The following is a 22,762-nucleotide window of genomic DNA, read 5'->3' as shown; positions in this document are numbered from 1 at the left end:
GCGCCCAACGTAAGTACGTCCACATCTCTGCCAGTTCACATATACATACATATGCATCAAGTGCCGTCCATCGAAGCTGTCGATGGCTCAGCCACTACCAAAGAGTACATTTTCTCTATCGTCGCCATCAAACGCAAGAAATCGCCTAAAAACACATAGTCAGTGACAATCAGCCAAGACGGCGCTGACACGCACATAACAATTCCATGCTCCTCTCGTCCTGGGCGGTTACGTCTGATATCTGAGGAGGACTTGCCTGGGATCCTGGAGTCGCCAGCGATGTAGGTGAAAAGCTTGTTAGGAGCGAGGCAGAAACAGAGCGTATCTTGCTAATTCCCGGAAAAGAATTGATAGCTTGCGAAAAAAAGGTTGTTAGGTCAGTTTGACTTGTAGGAGTTGCGCTGTATACGTACCGTGAATTTCGAGCGGTATTCCGTGCAATATCTGGAGTAAGTCCTCCAAAACCTTCCTTTTATTATGCTCCTCCGACTTCGGTGGGGAAGGGGCCATGATCTGTCTGATGGTCGTACATCGTAGTTGCTCGTGAAACAAAATTCGTGAAAGATCTTCTCGATATTGTAGGGTGAGGAACCGGAACAATTGCTAGGTAGCAGTGGAAGAAATCAGCAACACTGCTATGCGAACGACCGAAAGGTGTCACCTACTTGAGTTACACGAACATGTGCACTGTGGACTAAAAACGGAGTGCTATCTGCAAGACTTGCTGGTATCAATTGCTCAAGCATATCGGGCAAAGCATCGACAAGTCCTCCTTCGATCCTGCAATTTTAGAGGGTCGAGCGCGTTAGCATCCGTAGTATGGGAGAAAAGCTAAGACTCACTCTGTCGCCATGCTACCCATATCTGTGAAGCTGAGTCTCATTTCAGGCTGACAGTCTACCAAGAGATCCTCAATATTCTGCAGTAGCTCATCCAGCTCATTGATACGACCTCTCAAACCATTACCAGTGGGAGGTCTAGAGCGATCGTGCATTCGCTTAGAGAGCATGTTTCCCCCGACTGAGCAGTTCATGAGCACGAGACTCTTTTGTCAAAAAAATTCACTTACAGCTGAACAGACGACATGAGTCAACAAAGCCTCGCATCAACGAAGCATGACCTGCAGGAGGTTCCTGATGGCCGTATCTGGTGATGAATTCATCGTCGCTGATTGCGGTTGTTGATTACATCAGCAGAGGTCTACCGAAAATGCCTAAGGAACTCATGGCTCACAGGTCCTTGGGCAAAGCGACGTTGATCTCATCTTCGTTGAACAAGAGATTCCCATTCTCAGAACAAGCTGCGGATCTGTCGCTACAGTATACAGCCCAGAATAGTCTACGGTGGCTTTCGGCGCTGATGGGATCCATGGAAGTGTAGGTCTGAGAAATAGTGCCAGGTCAGCTCAGATCATGCACCCTGATCGTGATATGACATACGCTTTCTTCATTCAGGCCGAGCTGTAAACAGTGAACAACATTGCTTCCGTGCAGTGCTCTTGATTGAATATGTCTTCCTAGATTGTTGAAAACAGTGCTGTAGACGATATCAATAAGGGGTTTCACAAACTTGCGCGGGATTAGGGGGTACTAACCCGATGCTGTATTTTCATCGTACCGTCAGCCGCATCCTTACTTATTTGCTGAAGGACCGTTCCACTTACCAGTACACGGTGATCACTATATAGGCAGATACTCAAGTCAGAGATATTTCCTTTCATACACTTTTACTTGCACTCACGCCGCTCCAAAGATACAGCGTGGTAATCTTCCATAAGACTCAGCTTGACCTTTCGCGATAATCTTTCCACCAGATCGCGAATCTCATTTTTCGTGATGGAAACCATGTGATGTGGGATCTGCACCAAAGTGAAAGCCAGTATCGAAAAGACCATCGTTACCCACTCCTCCTGACCATTCCTTTCTTCTCGTCTGTTGTGCATGTCTTCCATAAATGTTATCCTGTGGGGTACTGGCAAGAGAGGATATACACATCTGAAGAACAATGAAACGATCTCAAAGCGTAGTGACCTTGGCAATACAGCATCCAACGGGTTCAATGCGAAGGATGTAGACGGACCGGGCATGCTGGATAATGAGGTATGGAGAGATGAATGAGCGAGTGATGGTGTCACTGCGGTATTGGATGAGAAGCTGGCTGATGGTGTTGGAAGTACTGAGCTTTCAGACTTTTCGGACCCGATATACGAAGGCTGAAGAGGTGGGACAGCAAGCGGGCTCTGACTCGAGACACTAGGCGATGTGCGAGTGGTGCTTTGTCGCACAGCCTGGACTTTATCCTTGGCTCTTTGTGAACGGAGGAAGCTGGAGACCTGATCAGACATGAATTTGGGCACAAGTCGTCCAAAACTCACCCAGGTACAGGTCCTCTTCTCTTGGCTTGATAGTTAAAAGTACCTGCCCAAAAACGGTATCAGAGTTTGAATACCAACCGAGTGTCTTTGCTCAATCTAGAGCTTACATTCTATTTTCAGGTTCTTGCATTGAGTGCAATGTCGAGCTGCAATAGAAGACAATGGTCGTGTGGGAAGGGTCGCATCACAACGGCATCTGGTGAAGTAAAGTCAACTGGTCATACCATCAATTGACTGGAAAAGCGATTGCATACACGTACTTCCTCGCTTTACATGCTGCGCAGATGGTGAGCTAGAGTAGCTGGGGCGGTCGCATATCGTACTCACCATCACAGGCAGCTGCCGCACGCTCTCATCGATCAATGATTGAGTTACGATACAAAGAGCTGCTGTAAACTCACGACCTTCTCGCCGAACTCCAAACTCCTTGGACCTCCTAATCTCCCTATAACTCTCCTCCATGTCCTAGGCTATCCGTGTGGTACTAAGGAATTATTCGCAATTGATCAACAGCAATGACAATGGGTCTCGATATGTTTGGTTTCGTTATGGTTGTCTCGATCGGTTATACAAGGGGATTAACAACGTGAACATTCCTTCACATCTCATCACATGATGAGTGATGTATGTCTACGATTATGTGCAGATGCAAGGTGCATATCCTGGTGCCTGGATCGGGCCGGCGCTCCATTATCCTTTTCCCCATCCAGGTTGTTTATCAGTTCTTACTTTGGGATCGGCATTTCGACTACGAAGAGATTGAAATGTCGATCCCTGCTTGCATTGACGCTAAACAGTCTCGAGCCAAAGCATCTCTCTGTGGTCACGCTCAGTTCATTCGTAAGAGTCCGCTCCTATTTCTCTTGTATATGAACGACTCATACCTTCAATACGCAACCTACAATAGCAACACAGCTCATGAATGCAAAAATATACCTGAAAACACAACCTTCAACCTTTTCTTTCTTCTACCTCTTGTCCATATTATCTACAATCGTCCAATCCACCCATCCCCCAATCTTTCGTTCGTTGAGTTGATGCCACCCCATATAATGATCTCACCATCTTTCGTCACATCGCTGGCAAACCATCCTCTCGCTTCCATCTGCTCCTTCGGTGCCAGCTTTGACCATCTTTCTTCAGTTGGATCGAAAGACCAAATATCATCCCAGAAATTACCGGCAGAATCATGTCCACCGGTGGTCGAGGGTTTACCTTCACCACCAATAATTATTAACCGACCTTTGATAGCTTGTAATGCTGCTACAGACCTAGCCCCGGGGTAAGAATCTGAAGTGTCAAGGAGGACCGAGGATTCTCGACCTAGGCCAGCTGTATCTCCAAAAACGATTGACTTCCATTCGGATGTAGGTGCAAGATAGTCGATATTCTCGATTGACCCTCCAACCTCTGTCTTCCCGTTGAACCCACCAAATCTCCATAACGTGTCACCTAAAACTGTAATAGAACTTCCACCTCTAGGGTCACCAGGAGCGTCTGGAAGTCTGCTCCATTCTAAGGTGGTGATATCGAATGACCAAGTGTCATTCAAACGCCCTGTAGATGCGTCCCCACATCCTGCGTGAATGATGAACTGTTTGCCGCTAGCAGTCGCACAATGATATGATCTGGCGCATGGGAATTCTTTGGATGTCGCTTTAACAGTTGACCAGGAAGAAGTGGTCGGGTCGTAGACGTGAACAGCACCGGCCTCTTCCAGAGGAGTCATGACAGGACCACCTCGCTACAGAGGATAACAGGATCAGCACAAATCGTGACGATACGCACGATCTAATGTAGTCACTACCCACACCTCCGAATATGTAGATTCTCCCGTCAATCACTCCTGCTACATGTCCTACACGAGGTTCAGGTATTTGGCCAAAGGCGGCAAGCTTTTGGTAAGCCCCGGTAGAGAGGTCGATCAGATGCACAGCACCATCTACAGGTTCTCTAGGATTTATTTCACTGATTTTTGACATCAGCTGGTGTACAGCTCAGGATAGTTCTCACCCACCCTCCATAGATGTAGGCCTTTCCCTGTATCACCGAGATGGAGTGAGACGATCTAGGAAGGGTCGCGGCAAGCTTAGTGAGGTTGAACGTGGACATGATGCTTTGAATGTCTGAACCTATGAGGCGATATGATCAGAGCATGCATGGTGGGATGAATCTATGGGGATATTTCCATTGACAGTCTCGTTCATCTGCCTGCTCAAGAAGATGTTATATATCGTATCGTACGATGAATATATAGTCGCGTGATAGATAAGTGAGTACCTCCAAGGTTATCAGGAGATCCACAGATACAGATAAAAGAGTGGAGCAGCATGTCACGACCTGGATGTTGATCATTTCGCAGATCACATACACAGATCGACTATCATCCGTCCACCCATCGTTCATAAACCATTCATGACCAGCTGTATTGTTAGCACGTAACTTATCCGACCCTCGGTCTGATAGATGCATGCGTTGTACCGTTTAAGGAGCAACCCAAAGACATGGCCTCCATAGCTATCAATCGCTCCGCTCTAGCCTGTCTGTTGTTACAGCATACTTCCAGGTGAGCCTCCCACTTTCACGTTTGCAGCTATCACTGAGACCACGACCTGATACTGACTCATATACAGTACTTTTGGGTCTGCTGCGTATGATTTCGCTTCTTTCCTATTCCGTTAGTCTTCTGCCCTCTCGATCCCCTCTAGCTGCTCCAATATTGCTCCTACACTCATAGCTTATGGTCTAACAGCTGACCTCCCTTGTAGTAATCCAGGTGTTTCCGGATAATTTGATCCCTGCTTCACTTGCTGGACTTTGTTCCACAGCATGCGGTCTCATACTGTCTGGTTATATCGGGAGCTTGGTCGATCGCATCAAACGACTACCATTTGTTAGAACAGTGATATGTGCCCAAAAGGTGAGCCTCGGTACTTCACTTGACGATCAGGCAGCTGGGCTGATGTTGGCGACTGCTGAACCATCAGGTACTTCAAGCTTCAAGCTACTCCTTCTTCCTCAGTTAGTTCTTTCAGCAACCCTTGTATCATCCAGACGCTCACAGTCCCCATCAAACTTACAGTCTTACTAGGCCCTTTCAAGAGTTTCGCTGCGAGTGCTTTCCACGGAGATGAATCGATATCTCGGGTCGCAGCAACATGGGGTATACTCCTGTCCATAATCACTTCTTCAGCTTTTCTGGGACTAAGTGCTACTGGGATGACGGTCGCCATCGAGAGAGACTGGTAAGTGTTGCTGCTCATCCGCATCAATCTGTCACACATTCGAATGATCTGCTGACTTTCTCATCCCAACCTCACGACGTTAAGGATCACCGAGATAGCACAAAGTGACTCGACTGTCCTGACTCGTCTGAACACGTACATGAGAAGGATTGATCTGTTAAGCAAATTGACGGCTCCAGTGAGTTCACGACATTCTTGATACGCTTTAACAGTACACGAGGCTCATACCCTTCAAGCTCCTGGTTTCTCTCCTCACATCAACGGGTGGCTACCCATTGGCTACAACCGTCCTTCTCGGAATGTCTGCTGTGTCTCTTGCAACAGAGTATTGGTGGATTCAGGTAGTTTACAATCATTTCCCAGTATTGGACCGGGAAACAGCTCATTCCAGCCGCGATCACGAGGAACTGGGGCTGCTGGAGGAGGACAACGATGCCGGAGATAGCATCGTGCGACATATGGAGTCCAGCAATGGGACAGGAGGGATATGGAAGAAATTGGAAATGGAAAAGCAAAGTTGGCTAGAGTTTATCGCATTGCCCATCTTCTTTAGTGAGTCCCCTCCACTTTTTAATGATTGGATCTACTGACATCGTAACATAGGTTCCACCTCTATGGCACTCATTCATTTGACTACTCTATCCTATGGTGAGTCTCCCTTCGCCTCGTCAGATGCTGAATAGTTCAGATGGTACCTTCATATCATATATTAAAGCCGCTCGCGGATGGGATGACACCATCATCGCTAGTATGCGGGTGAGACATTTCTGCACTCTCTTCGTTCAAGCTATAAAGATCTGACATCGTTATAGGGGTTGTGCCTTGTGACTGGCTTGATTGGTACTGCTGCAATGCCCATACTGGAACGTAGAATAGGGTTGGAGAGAGCCGGAGCGTGGTCAATATGGTATGCGGCTTCCCATAAGCAACGTCGTTTGTCACTTATACCCCAAATCTCTCATCCCAGGTACGAGGTAGCCTGTTTAGCTCCTGTGGCGGTGTCGTTCTTTTTTGGTACAGGCAAATATGGTGAACATGGACCCGTGTGGAACTCAATCGTTCTCTTCGGCGGTTAGTTCATGTCGACTTTTATCTTTACCGACATGAAGTCGCTAATAACCCTTGAATTGGAAAGGTATTGCTCTGTCCCGTGTCGGTTTATGGTCTTTCGATCTATGCCAAGTGAGCTGCTATACCCACTATACGAGCAGGAAGACATTGCTGATAATTGTATCTAGCTGAAAGAATTGCAACTCGCGCTCGATACACATCCACGTCGAAATCAACTTACCGCACGACAGATCTCACTACAAAATCTCTTTGACCTCTTGAAATACGTATTGACGCTGTCGGCTTCTACTCCAGCACGCTTCAAATGGACCGCTCTTGTCAGCTGGCTAGCGATCGTGGTCGGAGCAGTGTCATACGCGGTCTATCTCAGAAGTGTACGAGGTCATTTGTTCCATTTTTGCCGAACAAAGGAATTATAGCAAATCTACCAGTCGGTCCTTTGTATCGTGTATCTCATCTGTTGGTCAATGCAAGTTGTCTATAAATCTCTCAAAATCATCAAGCACTGGAGGGGAATATCAAACTATCATCAGACAGCGCCGTCAATGGCAGCCTGCTTGGCCACCGGCCACTGATATGATCCTTCACAAATTGACGTGAAGATCAGGTATCATGTTCCCGCGGCTCCATTCATACAATTTTGCATACTGACTCCATTTCATCTCATCTACTGACACTCGTGTGAGAATCGTTGTTCACAAGTTAATACTGTATCTATTTCCCAAACTATTGATCCTTTTGCCTGTCGACCATGATATTCCGGAAACGCTTCCTGCGTGCCTCTAGTATCCTGTTTTGGTCTTGATTCTGGCGAAACCTAGTAAGCTTTTGCAGATGGATACTAGCTCTACTCTCGACTCCCAGACCGGCAAAATTCTGTCCGTGTCGTCAATGTCAGTGAAAAACCATGGACCACGCTTCTCGAAAAAACCGGACAGCTCACATGCAAAATGATCCAGCCAAGAAGACCCAGATGAAACTCGCCACGACCCAGAACTTGAAGAATCCAAGCGAAAATACATAATGCGCAGCGAACATTGGAATCGGAACGATCTTTGTTTTGGATTCGAGTGATCAGCACAGTGTCCCGATATCAGACACCACTTGGTGTCAACTCACAAAGGTAATGATCATGGCCATAGAGCTAGAGATGACCGATGCTCTCACGAATACCTTCTGTAGTAAGTCAAGGTCAAGTTCTTCGATGATCTCCCTCTCATATGTTTCGTTTGTCTCGCCGGGTGATTCGGCCTTGACATCAACAGTTTGAACAGTAGTAGAATTCGCATCTTGGTGTTTCTCATCTGTGAAATTCTTCTCTGGCATGGGAGCCGATGCGATATGAGCAGAGACAGGCTCGCCTTTACTGTCAGTGGAGGCTTTATCATCCGCTTGATGGATCGCTCGAGTCGCTGTCCAGTCATTCGATCCAGGAAAGAAGTACGCAAGGATCAATGTGGCCAAGGTGGACATTACCAATCCGGGACTACGATAGAAACATATACCCACTCAGCTTCCACTCTCTCTAGGTCACGGCATTGTAGGTTGTATCTCTTCACTCACGCCGAACCAGAAATCGCAGCATATGGTTTAGCCAGATTAACAGTATTGATCTCTCCGTATACCTTCCAGCAACCGAGCATCCAACCGATCATCCCACAGACAGTTCCAAAAATGGTGCCATAGAATGCCGAGATTTTGGACATTCTTCCCCATGAGACTGTTAATCCAATGGGTACTACTGCAGGGGTGAGACACACTCCTTGAATGTAGAAGAGCCAGCCGAGATCGATCTTGGCTTTGTGCAAGATACATGACCAAGCACCAAACCATATTGCCGCTAGGGCTAGGAGACGGGCAGGGCATTAGTGAACTTGCGGAGGATATACGTAATCCTAGACAGACCCACCAATAACCAGATGAGACCAGAAAACAACCTGTTTACCTGACAATGGCTTCCAATAAGTCCCAAAGATGTCATAAACCACGATACTTGAGACGGCGACTGAATGAACCGACGAAAATGCATTGTCAGTATCGAACGAATGAAGCTGGAGATCGGAGATTTAGGGATGACTTACTCAGCTCGGCAGAAGCGGCACTCGTAGCAGCCTGATATTGGAGAAGACATAGTGTCAGTGAGTCAATTCAGCCTTAAGAACTACATACTACTTACCATAAATGTAGCAAGCAAGATAGCAACCGCCCCTCCTTTGCCTAAGAGGGCCACTGCAGCAGCTGGGGCTACCAGACCAGCCGATTGTTGGCTAGCACTGAGTGCATAAGGGTAAGTGGGATAAGCGGGAGTACTCTGCAGTGCTCTAGAGGACAAGCCCATGGTAGTTCCAAACGCTTGCGCCGACGATTCGTTAGCAGGTCCTCACAATCCCTTTTGCAGCTCGACTCACCCCATGGAATCGCGAACCAACTAAGTCCACCGAGCATGTAAGCACGAGTGGTACTTTCCGGTCTGCTCGCTATGGCACGTTGCCAATATCCCTGGTCGCAGAACACGCCGCTGAACCCAGATGCGATTGTACAGCCCGCAAACAATATACCGGAGTTGGACTTCATGGTCAAGTAACTTCCTTGCTCATTTCCTTCGACGGGAGTTGTTTGAGCTGCTTCAACCAGGAGTTTGTACATGGAAGAGATTGAACCCAATGCAGGAGAGGTCGCATATGCTAGAGGAAGACTCGTTAATCAGGGCACTTCCGAGTACTCTCGATTCATCTGACCACGTTCAATGTTTTAGTGGTGTGTGAGTAGCATGACGTGACTAACCTGAGAACATGAACAGATAAATGATCACGAACAAAATGACGGTATGTGTGAAGTCGCAAATAAAGGTCTAAAACAGGTATTGACACATCGATCAGTTTCATTCCTCGATACAAGCTGACGCTGAATTCATACTCACTGCTCGAAGACCACCGGCTATGACACTGGAAGTCTGTCAGTGTCCAGTACTGGGCAGCTGGGAGGAAGTCTATTTTATCCTACTCACTAGATAGCGATACCAATCGGTAACAAGAAGTTACACGCCTCAATACTTGCCCCGGTCAGGGCGTTGATAGCTTTATCGGAGCATCAGCATTCACGCCGACTTTGTGAGCAGACATAACACTTACTAGCCGAAGCTCCAAGCACGAGAGATCCAGCCACGATGTGTGCACACACCAGAGCGTACTTGAAGGATGTCAGCAGACCGCATATCCCAAAGATGGACATGAAATGGTGATCGTTTCGAAACTCACAAAGGTAAACAAGATATGACATCCAGTTCCATATCTTGCTTTACAGATTTGCAAGAAGGTGGTAGCTCCATTCGCGTTCATTTTCACCTTCGCAGCGATTGCTGCAAAGAAACCGATCTGGATTGTTCCTAGGATCGATATTTCAGTATCTCTTCTTCGATTTTTCTGTTGGAAAGAACAGGAGGGGTGTCCTTAGGGAGCGAGGGATCAACTCACCTCCCACACCATACCACCATGCCGCGCTCAAGCCCGATTGATATGTTGCCGCGCTGGACTGTAAGAGGGTAGCACTCCATGTCCATGCTGAGACCTAATGATATCAATGCAGGATTGTATCAACACGACTATTGAAGTTGACGCCTCAGGTATGATATCTGCCGGGTCGACTTTCACTTACGATACCAGCACAGATAAGACCCGGTTTAATCGATCTACTGGCTGTGGCGAACTCTGAGGCATTGTTAGTGTCGAACCTGGTAAATCGACGTTGAAGGTATGTGAAACCGACTAAACAATTTATCTGTCAGCTAATCTTTTTTGACGTATAGTGAAAATTCATGGAACAATCGCAACGCACTCATAAGCACCGCGAATGCGGCTCTGAAAGGCAAGATGGAGGTCAATCAAGTTGTTAAGGATTCGAGAAATCGGTAGCGTCGACTTACCCAAGACCGACTATTGGCAAATTGCTGTCAGTAAAGGGCATCATGCCTTCTACATGAATATTGAACTTACCTACGACACCATAACCAGTTGCAGGTGATAGCAGCTTTGTGAATTCTCTCTCTCCAGCTTGACTCATGATGGAGTAAGTTATTGTGGATACGCAAAGACAGTGAATCGTTAGTGGAGGAGCCACGATATATGTATTGAGATGGGAATTCCATATATTCTATCAAGTCATAGACCTATTGATTTACGATAAGCATGTAGGCTTATCTTTATTGCAGCCATGCCCATCGATCCAGCGCTCGATAAGCGATGTCCGAAAGCAGCTAGCGCACGCTGAAGGACCTGCAAAGGTCATTCATGCTATTATATCATATATCCTGAGGTACTGTCTGATTGGTTCACATATAGGCGAGGCCTGGAGCACCTTGTCTTGACGTTATCTTCGAGTATCCCACAGGCTCACTCGGATCAGACCCGCCCTCCTGTTGAAAGTCGGAATGGTGCTCAGTATTCCGACGATGTCTCTATGTTTCCGGTCCATTTCCGGTCAGACATGATATCTAGCGATAAGCTAATTCAACAGGATGCCCAATACGTTACTCTTATCAGCTGGGGCGTGATGAGAGGCGCCTCAGAACATCAATGAACGATGGGATACATGAGTAGCACTGCCTAATTGCCACTAGCGATCTTAGCGTTTTAATTACTGTTTCGGATGTGACCGATATCCGTTTAAGCTTAGCTCCACAAAGCTTGGCGCTACGTCCATCCTGCCCATCGTCCATTCTCTGTTATCTCTCTACTCGAGTACATTGTCGACAGCTGTCTCCGTGTTTCTGCCTGCTTTGTTCTTATCCGTCGTTATCTGTTCTCACAGATGTCTTATCACGCCCACCATGACACTATGTCAACACGGGGGTTCTTCACGTCGCCATTCTCGCAGGTAAAGTCCGGCCACCCGCCATGTGTACCATGCCCTTCGATAGCTTATCGTAATTGGTGAGATATTATCCCACTATCCCATGTTACCACAGAGTACTTATCAAAGTATTGACCCTCTGGCCAATTCAGCAACATACCCACTCACAGCAGCATCGACACTCTACATCCACGATATGACCTGGCAAACAACCGCAGCTCAATATCTAGAAGAGAGGGATAAGTCCATACCCAAGGAGTACCTCCTCACTCTACCTCCTCCAGACGACGTGTTAGATGTGAAAGACTACCCTACTCTTCCAGGCGTCCTGTCTCCTCCGGAGTTGGAAATCACCCAGTCTCTCACCGTCACACAGTTGCTCGAAGCGATCAAAGCAGGGAGATATACTGCTTTACAGGTTACTGAGGCCTTCTGTCATCGAGCTACTATAGCTCATCAACTCGTGAGTAGACTCATCGACGTTGTAGTAAAGGTGTCCAATGTGTGCTCATATTTCATCTTAGACCAACTGCCTAACCGAACTCTTCTTCGACAAAGCGTTGGAGAGAGCCAAAGAGCTGGATGAGTATTATGAGAAGACTGGAAAGACCATTGGTCCCCTTCAGTGAGTCAGTCATGCATCAATGAATTACCTCTGTACAGACGCTGATTCTCCACCCAGCGGTCGTGAGTAAAGTAGCATCATCTTCACGGCATCGCGACTCGAAATCGTTGACCTTCCCTTATACAGTTCCCATATCTCTCAAAGATCAGATCGAGGTGGAAGGCACAAACTTCACCATGTCGTATGTGGGATGGATAGGGAATAAGGCGAAGCACAACGCAGTAATTGCAGATATCCTTCTAGCTCAAGGGGTGAGTGCATGCTCAAAGGCATATCGGTATACTTTATAAGACTGACATTTTTACGTAGGCCGTTCTCTACTGTCGTACCAATATGTCGCAAGGTTTATGGTTCGGAGAAGGTTATAACAATGTCTACGGCAGAACGCTCAACCCCTTCAATGTGAGTTACAGTCGGTATCACTTGTTTCAGTATCCATACTGATGAATCGCACTTAGCGTAATGTCACATGTGGTGGAAGTAGTGGAGGGGAAGGGGCTTTGATCGGACTTCGAGGATCCCTGCTCGGTGTCGGAAGTGATATCGGAGGATCTGTTAGAATACCTGTGAGTGTTGCCATCCTCAGTCTCCGGCATAGTAGCATGCTCATCAACATTGTCAGGCTGCTTATCAAGGTTTATATGGTGTCCGAGGCTCTTATGCTAGGATCCCATACTGTAAGGCGAGCAACAGTTCTGAAGGTGAGTTTCAAGCGATTGACTTCGATGTCCAGTGCTAAGTATCCAATCTTTCAGGTCAGGAGATGGTCAGATCTGTCCTTGGACCTCTTACAGTATCGGTTGATGGACTCAAGACGTTCTATAAAGCCGTTTTGGACGCGAAACCTTGGGAGTTGGATCCGTGGACACCTCGCATGCCATGGTCAGACAGTGCCTACAATCTTGTGGATCATGGAAACGGGGAGAAGCTATGCTTTGCCATCATGTGGGATGATGGGGTGGTCAAGCCTTGCCCACCGTACGAAAGAGGTATGAAGGAGGTGAAGGATGCGTTATTAGCTGCTGGGCATGAAGGTGAGTCTTAACGCTGTTTTGTTACACTTTACATAATGCTGATCATGCCACTTCTGTAGTGATCGATTGGACCCCTTATAAGACAGCCGAAGCGCGCGATCTGCTTGTAAGTTTCTACATCGCGAAGCTGTCACTATGAAAACTGACCAAATGACGATAGATGCGATTCTTTACTGCCGATGGAGGAGTGAGTACTTCTGGACATTGACTCAGCGATTTTGGAGTGACGATTGAGTTGTGTGATCTGTTTCTTATAGTATGATCTCAAAAAGCAGCTCGCTCTGAGCGGTGAGCCGCAATTGGGATCTATTCTCGAAAGAGGGGTACCCGAACTGTCAGCTCATGAACTATTCGACCTGTGTTATCGTCGATCGGCATTTGTCAAGGACTCTCTTGACTACTGGAATGCAACAACCAGCCAAACCACCACTGGTAGACCTGTAGATGCTATCATCGCACCAGCTTGTGGTGGCCCACCTCAACCACATGATGGTTTTATGTAAGTTTCCAGTAAGTACTCAGTCCTCAAGGCAGATCGTGCTGATGTCACATGTACAGGTGGCTTGGATACACTGGCTTCTGCAACCTCAACGATTACACTGCTTCGATCCTGCCCGCTACTCAAGTTGATCCTGCGCTCGATCCAAAACCATCCAGAACTGATTTCATTGGAGAGGATGATAGGAAGACTTACGAACAGTGTGAGTCATATCATTATGCAACATAAGTTCGTGCTGACTACGAGCTCTCGTTAGACGATCCGATATTTATGAAGGGAGCGCCCTGCTCATTGCAGATCATCGGGAAGAAGTATGAAGAAGAGGCAGTTATTCGGTGAGAAAGCCACCAAGATCTTCGTCTCGACAGTGGCTAATGAATTTGCTCAGGATGACTGAAATCGCGGACGCCGCATTGAAACAATATCGAGGAGGAAGGACATGAGCCATGTTTTCTGATCAGATAGACCATGCAACGTGAATGGACATGAAATTTACGAATGACCTGTTTCCGTCCCTCTGAATGCGGTTGAGTTGTGTACTGATGGACATACGTGCTACAATGCCACTTGAATACCCCATGCATTTATGGAAACATCTCCAACATCACCATCACATCCTGAGTTCCGGTGAAAACCGCGATTACAAACTTATAGACCGTCTGACAATTCATTGCGGTCGCAGAACACACCATAGAGTGATTCGCACAGGTCTACTAACCATTCTAGTAGAAGTGCCTCCAAGAAGGACCAGCGGGACCGTCCTTCAGGGCGGCCGTTGGAACGTCCTTGCTGGTCCAATTTACACCTTGTTCCCTATTACGACGACGATTGTCCAAAACCATGTATGTCCCTGTACGTCCCAATGAGTCAATTGATCTCGAAAAGCGACCGCGGAAAGTGAACGACTCACTCAAAATTCCCAAGACTACGATACCTAAGCCCGCGATAGCCGCAGAAACAATCAATGGAGTAACATATTGGGGGGCGAATTGCGATAAGAAGATGTTGGCTATGCATGCCTTCAGTGCTGCCCCAATCGTTAAATTCAATATCACTCACCGGATACGATGCCACCTGCATTAGCTCCGAAGGTACAGACAGCGGCTCGGAAGGCTCTATGATTCTCCTTGGTGGTGTTGTTTTGCACGAAACTACATGATCAAGTCAGAGTCTGATACACTCCTTTTGGCACACTTACCTTTGGAAGAGGACAGTAGGAATGAAACTTCCCGACGCAATGAGGAAGGTACAGAAATACCCAACACCTATCTTTTTGATCGAGATACTGCCAAGGACGATACATCCGATCAGAACAAGTGCTGTTCTCAAAGATTAGCTTGAATGATGATGACCGGAAAGTTGTATAGCTTACCGTTCGATCCCATGACGTGGAGTGTTCTTTCACGATGTCGGTCCGAGGAAATGACAAAGACCCCTGTTTGGTCAAAATCAGCATGAATACCTGCGGTCACCCGGTTTATGACTTACACATTACTATGACTGCTACCGAATATGGAGGAACGGTCAGAAGGTTTGTCTTCACGGTGGAGTAGCCCCATCTGCCTATGATCTGGGTCAAGAACACAGACGCTGTGGAGTTGGCTACACCATAAATCTACAGAGAACCGTTAGCATTCGCCCCAACAGCAGCGAGGCAAAGTCTCACAATTGCATAGAAGCCCCATACCCATGTCTCCCATCGTTTGGCAGGCTCGATATAGTCCTTGAACGTCATGGTGGTGTTGACCGCTACTGTTGCGTCCTTTAGAAGCCGCATGACTCCAGCAACCTTCTGTTCGGGAGACAAGAAACTAGCCTCGGTGGGGTATTTGGGTAAGACGAACCTGTTCATCATCGTCAACATTGTTCTGACTTTTCTCATCAGGTCAATATCACCCACCATGAGATCACAGCCATAACTATGGTGAGGCCGCCTTCGACCACGAATAAAAGCTGCCAACCGTGAAGTTTAGACTTGGCTTGGAACAGTCCGTAGGACAACAGGCCGGAGAACGCTCCCGATATTGCTACGGTACTGTACCAACAAGCCATTCGTTTACCTAGCTCCCCTCTGGTATAAAAACATGCGAGATACATGATGAGGGAAGCGGCGAAGCATCCTTCGAACTAGTAAAAGTGTCAACTAGATCACTATAGTACAAAGTGCGCACTTACGATTCCGAGCAACAATCTGACTACCAGACATGAAGCGAAACCTGTTACACCTGCGTTGATCATCGCCATTGCTCCCCATCTGCAAATTTAATCAATAGACGTTTTGAGGGCGTGACGGGTCCCCACTCACCCAAACATGTAAATTGGGAGCATCCGGTTGGGACCGAACTTCTTACTCATGAATGTACCAGGGTATGCCATACAGCAGTACGGAATGAAAAAGACCGTAAGCATGATGTTCCACTGGTTCCCGGTGAAACCCAAATCCCGACTACATCGCAATGATTAGCGCTCCCCCCGAGATGTCGCGGTGAGTTGTTTGACTAACTCCATATGATCAGACTTGGCGTTGGACACATTTCCTCGATCAAGTGCCGAGAACAAATACATCAACATCGTCGTCTTTTTGATAGTCAGCGCGCGATGACAAGGCGTAGGCTGGTATTGACTTACAGGTAAGATACGCCAATCATACGATCGAAGAACTTGTGCATTCAGTTTCGGATCCAACAAATATCGTTCCACTATATAAAACCTTCAGGATGTGTCTCTGATGATTCGTATGGGACCAACTTACCCTCCTCAGTGGTAAAGGCATAATTAATCGCATTACCATTGAGGTCCTGGGCGACTTCGTGAATCGAGCTGAGCTTGCCTCCTCGTTCCTTCTCGTCGTAACTGTCGATATTTGCACCTGGCGTTTGCTGCATGGTCGATCGTTCGTAGGAAGTGAGAGAGAACGCTTCAGAAGCTTCGATGTTGAAACGAGAGAAAAGTTGGGATTTGATCGCTTGCTATATAACAAAATTCCTTATCAAGTGTTGCAAGATCTGAGATTGCAGTGCTAAGGCACTACCGACAATAACCCCTCTTCCATTGGACAAATTGGTCAAGTGACAATTGACTTGGGGTCCGACTTTGCGGATCCGCAATACGGGTCTAAGCTGATGCTTGCATGATAAGAAGATCGTAACGCGCCTACGTTTGTTGCTCCCGGGGTTACCTGGAAATTCATGGAGACAATCAGGTGCTCCCATGTATGGCTTTCCGGAATTGCCTAAATGAAGCACGCAGCTCCGCATCTACGGACCTGGCTACTTGGCTGATACCATTTAAAGAATGACCAAACCATAACATCTGTGGTGATCCCCTTTAACAGAACGAATCCTAGCAAATCCACTCACATCATGCCTATCGCAACAAAGACTCCTCTCAGACCTTGGGTCCCTCCTGCCGAGACTACCGCTAATGTGGAGTATGCCAATCTGAGAACTATCGATCTGAGCAAGTTCGATTCTGAAGATGCGTCTGAACGAGAAGCTGTATTTAGAGAATTCCAAACGGCCGTAAAAGAGGATGGATTTCTATATTTGGTAAACTTCGGTCTGACCCAAGCCCAAGTGAGCATCGTTCTGCTTAGTGTCCAGAGCCAATTGTCTGATCACTCAGCAGATCGATAAGCAATTCGCTATCGCCCAGCATGCGTTGATCGATAACGGGATCACCCCGGAGGAGAAGCAGAGGTTGGAATGGAAATATTTGAACACTGTGAGCTTGGAAGGTGACTAATTCTCAGAAATCGATATACATACTGATCTGAACACCCTCAGGGAAAATACACTGGTTATAAACCGAGGGGATACTGGGATATCGCTCAAGGTGTCAAAGACAACGTGGAGAGTTTCAATTATTACAGCGAAACTATGTGCGATGGGAAACACCTCCCAGCCTGTCTCCGGGATTACATTGGGGAGATCGTTGACTTTAACACTGCAAGTGGAGCTGCCCGATGATGGAGAAATCGTGACTGATCCCGTTGTACAGTACCTACACGATGTCATTAACAAGAAGCTACTCGCTCTTCTGTCTCGTATGCTTGAGCTCCCAGAATCATACTTGTGGGATCATGTTCAATCCCACAATGGTCCGATTGGAGAGGGCTACTTCCGTCAGATGATGTTCCATCCACCGCCTGCTGAACACCGAAAAAAGTCGGACGTGCAAATGCATGGTCACCAGGATTACGGGATTACTACCCTTCTTCTCAGGTGAGATACACCTCAGCAGTCGGACAAAACTCCTTGTTGACAATCTCCTACAGTCAACCGATCGCAGCACTCCAAGTACTGTCTGCTGACGGTCAGTGGCGGTTTGTGAAGTATAAGCCAGGTGGTATGATCGTAAATCTGGGAGAGGTCTTGGAATTCATCAGTGGGGGCCATCTCCCCGCGACCCGTCACCGAGGTATGTTCTGGGATTTGATACTATATGCTCAGAAGACGAACTTATTTTACCATCTTCTTCAGTCACACAATGTCCCGAGGATCAAGCCGACAAATACCGTTTAACAATCGGTCTATTCACCGCAGCTAACAACGGCTTATCCTTGGCACCTTTGACCGATTCTCCCTTGCTGGCGAGAGAGGGGTATGTGTCCCGTTTTGAGGCCGGGTCTGACGGGGTGGTCGATGCTACTAAAGTGAGTGGTAGAGCTGGGTACATGAGAGAAAGGATGGTATACTTACCTGCCCTCCCTGACAGATTCCCACCGCTGAGCAGTGGCGTGTTGCACGGGTATTGAGATCACAAACACCTCCCGAAGACGTCGTTGTTGTGAAGGGCGTCAAGTACAATCGTCAATACTTCCAAGGCATCTATGTTTTAGAACCTATTTGAGCTTCGGCAAAAAGAGTACTGTTTCTGGAAAGATCACCCCGGATATGCATCATCTGATATATAACGAATCTCATTGCTATGTTTGATCATTAGATGCGAATAGACCAATGCTTGTCATCACTGTGTCAGAGACTTCGTCAGGATACGAATCCTAGGTAGTCTACTACGATTCGACTTACAATTCACAAAATCCTCTTCCACCCTGGCAGCGGTGCCAGACTGATCTACAGCGTGATACTGATCGGATGAGACGAACGCAGAAGTCCAATCTGCAGAGAGCCAATCGAAAAGATGATCGTCTTCGCTGAAGGTTGGGACTGCATACTCCGAAGAAAAATTCTGCTCCAACGAAGGATCCGCCTGGTTGGTCAATTCGAAGGCGTCCGCCAAAGTGGTAGGGAAGTTGAAGTCGAGACCGAAACTTTTGCCATTCTGCGCGGACGGATTGATAGCTTCTGCCTGTGCCAATGGTTTCGTTGAGAGGCGCACAAGTTTGGTTCCGAAACCGAAGGAGTTGACATCGATCTCAGACTGCTGCCTATTCTCATTGTTGAGACTTTCAATACTCTTCCTGGCTTCGTCCAGCAGCTTGCGTATCAATGGCTATGAGTTCTGTTAAGCTCAATCCTTGATAGACAACTCAAATCTCTCACTAGATCATTCCGGGCTCGAAAACCATCGGGGATCGATTCGAAAAGGCGCACGCCATGTTCTGCTTGAATCAACGACGCCATTGCTAAAGAGGATCGTGGTGATCGAATCACCACAGCAGCGAAATTCACAATCGCAGTGAACGCATGGAAGAAAAAGATCAAGAATCGGTAAGCAAGCTGATCCTCCATAGCTCTAAAGTATACAAGCATGAGGGTGTCAGCAAAAGTCCATAGGCGGATGCTCACTCACAGTGCATCCTGTAATATGAGCAAGATCACGCGTGAGGCTTCTAATTCTGCCACGTAGCTGAACCTGAAGAAGGCTATCAGTGTTGAAAGCCATGTTGTATGTGACAGCACGTACCGGAAGGGGGAAGTCAACGGTTCATGAGAACTATCTTTCAATGCTTTGAAAAATTGCACGCGGTGCAGAAAGAGGTACCTAAGCATGGTCAGCAAAGTCATACGCGTCCGCAGACCTACCCTTCCGTTATGAGCAGTCGCAGAGTCATTCTTTGGTAGTGAGCACTACGATCCATGTGAGGACCGATGACATGATTGGTACGAAGGACAGGCGGTAGCTCCTCCTCGACTGAGTTAGAGCAGTAATCATTCAGCAGCCAAGTTGCTTGTACCTTTCGACTCACACTTCTTTAGCAGGTCATGAATTGCTAGAACATCTTTGTATTGCGAGGGGACAACATTGACCTGGACGTCATTCACCTTGGAAAGGATTCGAGCGAGGCGATACTAGGGAGTTATCAGCGAGATGCATTGTGAGATAATGCTCACTTTATAATGATGAACTATTGTTGATCATGAGCACCACGGCCATACAAGATGTTTGAGAAATAAAGATTTTACACACAGATAAGTCTGCAATCACTGTCCCCATCGCTGAAACTGTAACGAGGCATCGCACAATCGATCGTAGTTTGCGAAATGACTGCACAGGCCTCAACAAACGGATCGCCGACAGCATGGTGATGACACTTACGACGTGGCCTCGCTTGTGTCATGGATTGCAAAATGTCTTCGGTGTAGATCTAAAGTACGTATCCGATTTAGCGGAATGTTGCGACAGAGTACAGTTATTGTCTCACCTCCCAGAATAATCTTCGACGCATCTCCAGCTCCTCATCGCTCAGATTCCACCGAAGACCTGAAGGTGAGAACGTCAATGACAGCTCCATGTCAGAGCTGGATTCGTACCATCTCTGTGTAGACCCATCTATCTCGTACATATCAGTGTGATTCACAACATCATTGTTATGGTCGTATTTATTTCTTACAGATTGTGCGCTTCTAACAGCCATACCCAAATGAGTCCAGAATCCGAGAGTTGTCTTTGGCCCTTTGAAAGAGTTGGACAGGTAGCGACTCATGATGTGAATCGACTGTATGAAAGGTAAGGAGTCCCCAGGGTCTGTTTCATTGGAGATGAGTCAGACGAGGTTCAGACCATCGACCGAACATGGAACTCACTTATGGACAACGCTGTACGTCCTAAGCGGAAAAAGCGTTCAGCGATCTCGTTGTCTGATGTCCGACAAATCAGCATGCGTACCAGACCAGAGAGGTATGTATATCGACTAACATGGCGGAAGGCTTGTATCCATTGCTGCACCACAAGCCAAGACAAGGAAGACTAGTCCCAGCTCGTGGCTGTTGAGTGACAGCCCTCGCGCTTGATCAGCGGTAGTAGCATTGCCGAACAGACGCGGGAAGACATTTGTCCAATAAATTTGAGGGTCAACGCTATGATGTAGGATCGCTGCGTCCTACGAATAGTCAGCTTGCCAAGAAGATGATACTAGAGTAATTTGCTCCATTGACTCACCTCGAAATATATCCTTGACCATCTCTCAGCATCGTGTCTACTGGGTGAGAGCAGTAGTAGGTTTTCCACCGTGATAGGAGCTAGATTGGGAAATGGAAAAGTATCGGACCGCTCGGCTGATATATCATCTGCAATGAACGGGCGTTCCCCTCGCAACGGCGAGTCTGACCCTTCGCCTGAGACGTGCTAACCAGAAGCGGAGTGAGGCGAGTTCAAGCCGAGAAAAAGTACTTCAACTCACAAGGTGGTAATGAGCACCAGCGTTACCGAAAAAGGAGGACGAGCCTGGCTCATCTCCTACAATGAGGTGACCATGTGTTGATTCCTCAGTACTGCTCTCTCTTTCTACCAATGCTTGTGCGTATCTTTCCGTAGACATAGCCGAAGTGACCATTCCAGTAGGTCTAGCGTCCACCACCGATATATCGTCTAAGCCGTTTCTTAAGCCAGAGATCTCAAACCCCTGACGCAATGCTTCTTCCAAAGCTTCTTTTAACAGAGCATTCCTTTTCTTCAGATTCTCAATATCTTCTGACGTCTGCTCATATTGTCCTACAAAGATCCTATCAGCTTCAACTGGTGCTGGGTGTAGCAACAAGCTTACCTCGTAATGATCGAAGTTGACCATTTGGACAGAGACTGTTGAAGAATTAGTACTGGTAAGGTCGGGGATGAGATCTTGCTTACGATTCCAGCCCGCGTTTGCGGCAATTCGCACATGGGAATTGACGGTCACATCTATATAATTCTGTCAAGTTTTTTTATGGCTAGCCATCATTCGCACTCACTTCCATTTCATCCTTCTACATTCCAGACAGCTCACTATAGGCTGATAACGCGTGGCTTTTTTCCGAGATGACTGGGAACCCGATCTTGTCGATGACGATCCGGCTTGGCGATCGCTCATGTCTCGCCTTCAGTCTTGATTGCTCGGAATATCTGTCAGAGAGTGAATTTGATCTGAAGCTAGCGGCGAAACCTTTCTCCTCATGAGACGAGATGACATGATTTGTGATGATTAAGATGCATTCCCGAAAAAGTGGGAAATGTCCGAAAAAAGTACAGTAACTTACTGTAGACCCATCTCAGGGTTTGGTGGCCCCTATGTCTACCAGCTCATCTGCTTACTCCTCATGGACCACTTTGGTAGCCGCCTAACACGTTAAAATCCTCAAGTTGCACGGTGTCGTCAACTATGTTTGAGATCAGGCGGTTACGCATTAAATCGCTGAAGTGCAGCTGAAGTGTATATTATTCTTTGTCAAGAACATACTTTCAAGGGTGGTGTGAAGCGCTTGCCCCTTCGAATGATGATGAGCCCCGCGCGCGTTGCCAGAGATGTAGGGCAGCATCTTGATAACGACAGTGCTAGCGACGTGTACGAAAAGCCGAAAAGCATTGTTTTTTTCTTGTTCTTTCTTTGCTTTAATATTGATCAATACATAAAATTGTCCGGTTGGCTGGGCTACCTCATATTATGGGAACGAAACATAACAACATCGGTATGCATAAACATCCACCGAGGTCATGCTGCCTCGTCCAGCAACATTCCTCGATCGCCCAGCTGATGGACCCTCCGGCTCCTGTACAGTCCTTATTGCCAGGAAGAAGAACTGAAATCGTAACGTGAAAATATACCAAATGTCGTTTTTGCCTAGGATGTTCGCAGAGCATCAGTATGATCACCTTGACCCTACGGCTTCATCTTCTCCGAACAACTGT

The 22,762-nt window shown here is 47.2% G+C and overlaps 8 protein-coding genes across 8 annotated transcripts; 3 read left to right on the top strand and 5 right to left on the bottom strand.

Moving 5' to 3' along the window:
• Positions 1-56: 56 nt before the first annotated feature.
• On the bottom strand, positions 57-2,836 carry L199_005420 (uncharacterized protein; the record flags this gene model as incomplete). The annotated part of the gene is made up of 14 exons (XM_064891131.1): positions 57-145; positions 196-354; positions 414-603; positions 666-780; positions 843-1,020; positions 1,070-1,167; positions 1,234-1,382; positions 1,440-1,536; positions 1,664-1,679; positions 1,741-2,324; positions 2,375-2,417; positions 2,482-2,570; positions 2,635-2,650; positions 2,776-2,836. 14 exons carry the CDS (start codon positions 2,834-2,836, stop codon positions 57-59), a joined length of 1,884 nt encoding a protein of 627 aa, XP_064747203.1.
• A 526-nt stretch (positions 2,837-3,362) lies between these two features.
• Positions 3,363-4,486, bottom strand: L199_005419 (uncharacterized protein; the record flags this gene model as incomplete). The annotated part of the gene is made up of 3 exons (XM_064891130.1): positions 3,363-4,118; positions 4,186-4,342; positions 4,392-4,486. 3 exons carry the CDS (start codon positions 4,484-4,486, stop codon positions 3,363-3,365), a joined length of 1,008 nt encoding a protein of 335 aa, XP_064747202.1.
• A 392-nt stretch (positions 4,487-4,878) lies between these two features.
• L199_005418 (uncharacterized protein) lies at positions 4,879-7,109 on the top strand (the record flags this gene model as incomplete). Its single annotated transcript, XM_064891129.1, has 13 exons — positions 4,879-4,940; positions 5,008-5,051; positions 5,143-5,294; positions 5,362-5,395; positions 5,457-5,619; positions 5,704-5,797; positions 5,856-6,171; positions 6,223-6,267; positions 6,335-6,375; positions 6,432-6,526; positions 6,587-6,690; positions 6,755-6,801; positions 6,858-7,109. The coding sequence occupies 13 exons, from the start codon at positions 4,879-4,881 to the stop codon at positions 7,107-7,109; spliced, it is 1,449 nt and encodes a 482-aa protein (XP_064747201.1).
• A 363-nt stretch (positions 7,110-7,472) lies between these two features.
• Positions 7,473-10,749, bottom strand: L199_005417 (uncharacterized protein; the record flags this gene model as incomplete). Its single annotated transcript, XM_064891128.1, has 18 exons — positions 7,473-7,566; positions 7,634-7,743; positions 7,810-8,176; positions 8,254-8,536; positions 8,600-8,695; positions 8,772-8,802; positions 8,867-9,042; positions 9,099-9,374; positions 9,475-9,541; positions 9,611-9,635; positions 9,698-9,767; positions 9,822-9,879; positions 9,948-10,075; positions 10,164-10,257; positions 10,345-10,454; positions 10,525-10,547; positions 10,613-10,622; positions 10,683-10,749. The coding sequence occupies 18 exons, from the start codon at positions 10,747-10,749 to the stop codon at positions 7,473-7,475; spliced, it is 2,085 nt and encodes a 694-aa protein (XP_064747200.1).
• Positions 10,750-11,734: 985 nt separating this feature from the next.
• L199_005416 (uncharacterized protein) lies at positions 11,735-14,139 on the top strand (the record flags this gene model as incomplete). The annotated part of the gene is made up of 14 exons (XM_064891127.1): positions 11,735-12,001; positions 12,063-12,153; positions 12,202-12,225; positions 12,290-12,414; positions 12,473-12,565; positions 12,622-12,729; positions 12,786-12,864; positions 12,919-13,197; positions 13,257-13,303; positions 13,358-13,384; positions 13,455-13,696; positions 13,756-13,898; positions 13,953-14,031; positions 14,085-14,139. 14 exons carry the CDS (start codon positions 11,735-11,737, stop codon positions 14,137-14,139), a joined length of 1,659 nt encoding a protein of 552 aa, XP_064747199.1.
• A 279-nt stretch (positions 14,140-14,418) lies between these two features.
• On the bottom strand, positions 14,419-16,581 carry L199_005415 (uncharacterized protein; the record flags this gene model as incomplete). Its single annotated transcript, XM_064891126.1, has 13 exons — positions 14,419-14,546; positions 14,607-14,705; positions 14,756-14,847; positions 14,895-15,015; positions 15,069-15,131; positions 15,185-15,311; positions 15,363-15,540; positions 15,597-15,823; positions 15,872-15,950; positions 16,002-16,142; positions 16,200-16,273; positions 16,325-16,395; positions 16,449-16,581. The coding sequence occupies 13 exons, from the start codon at positions 16,579-16,581 to the stop codon at positions 14,419-14,421; spliced, it is 1,533 nt and encodes a 510-aa protein (XP_064747198.1).
• A 477-nt stretch (positions 16,582-17,058) lies between these two features.
• Positions 17,059-18,547, top strand: L199_005414 (uncharacterized protein; the record flags this gene model as incomplete). The annotated part of the gene is made up of 7 exons (XM_064891125.1): positions 17,059-17,271; positions 17,324-17,419; positions 17,482-17,643; positions 17,696-17,919; positions 17,973-18,115; positions 18,178-18,350; positions 18,413-18,547. The coding sequence occupies 7 exons, from the start codon at positions 17,059-17,061 to the stop codon at positions 18,545-18,547; spliced, it is 1,146 nt and encodes a 381-aa protein (XP_064747197.1).
• A 76-nt stretch (positions 18,548-18,623) lies between these two features.
• L199_005413 (uncharacterized protein) lies at positions 18,624-21,947 on the bottom strand (the record flags this gene model as incomplete). Its single annotated transcript, XM_064891124.1, has 19 exons — positions 18,624-18,667; positions 18,727-19,150; positions 19,201-19,393; positions 19,451-19,513; positions 19,565-19,594; positions 19,684-19,792; positions 19,848-19,950; positions 19,993-20,006; positions 20,198-20,246; positions 20,304-20,362; positions 20,413-20,431; positions 20,493-20,626; positions 20,686-20,739; positions 20,798-20,981; positions 21,041-21,226; positions 21,282-21,592; positions 21,645-21,679; positions 21,728-21,778; positions 21,829-21,947. The coding sequence occupies 19 exons, from the start codon at positions 21,945-21,947 to the stop codon at positions 18,624-18,626; spliced, it is 2,181 nt and encodes a 726-aa protein (XP_064747196.1).
• Between the last annotated feature and the right edge of the window lie 815 nt (positions 21,948-22,762).

This window comes from Kwoniella botswanensis, chromosome 1, assembly GCF_036426115.1.
Source record: "Kwoniella botswanensis chromosome 1, complete sequence".
NCBI lineage: Eukaryota > Fungi > Basidiomycota > Tremellomycetes > Tremellales > Cryptococcaceae > Kwoniella > Kwoniella botswanensis.
The sequence above is the reverse complement of the archived record's forward strand: the minus strand, read 5'-3'. Positions and strand labels throughout refer to the sequence as shown.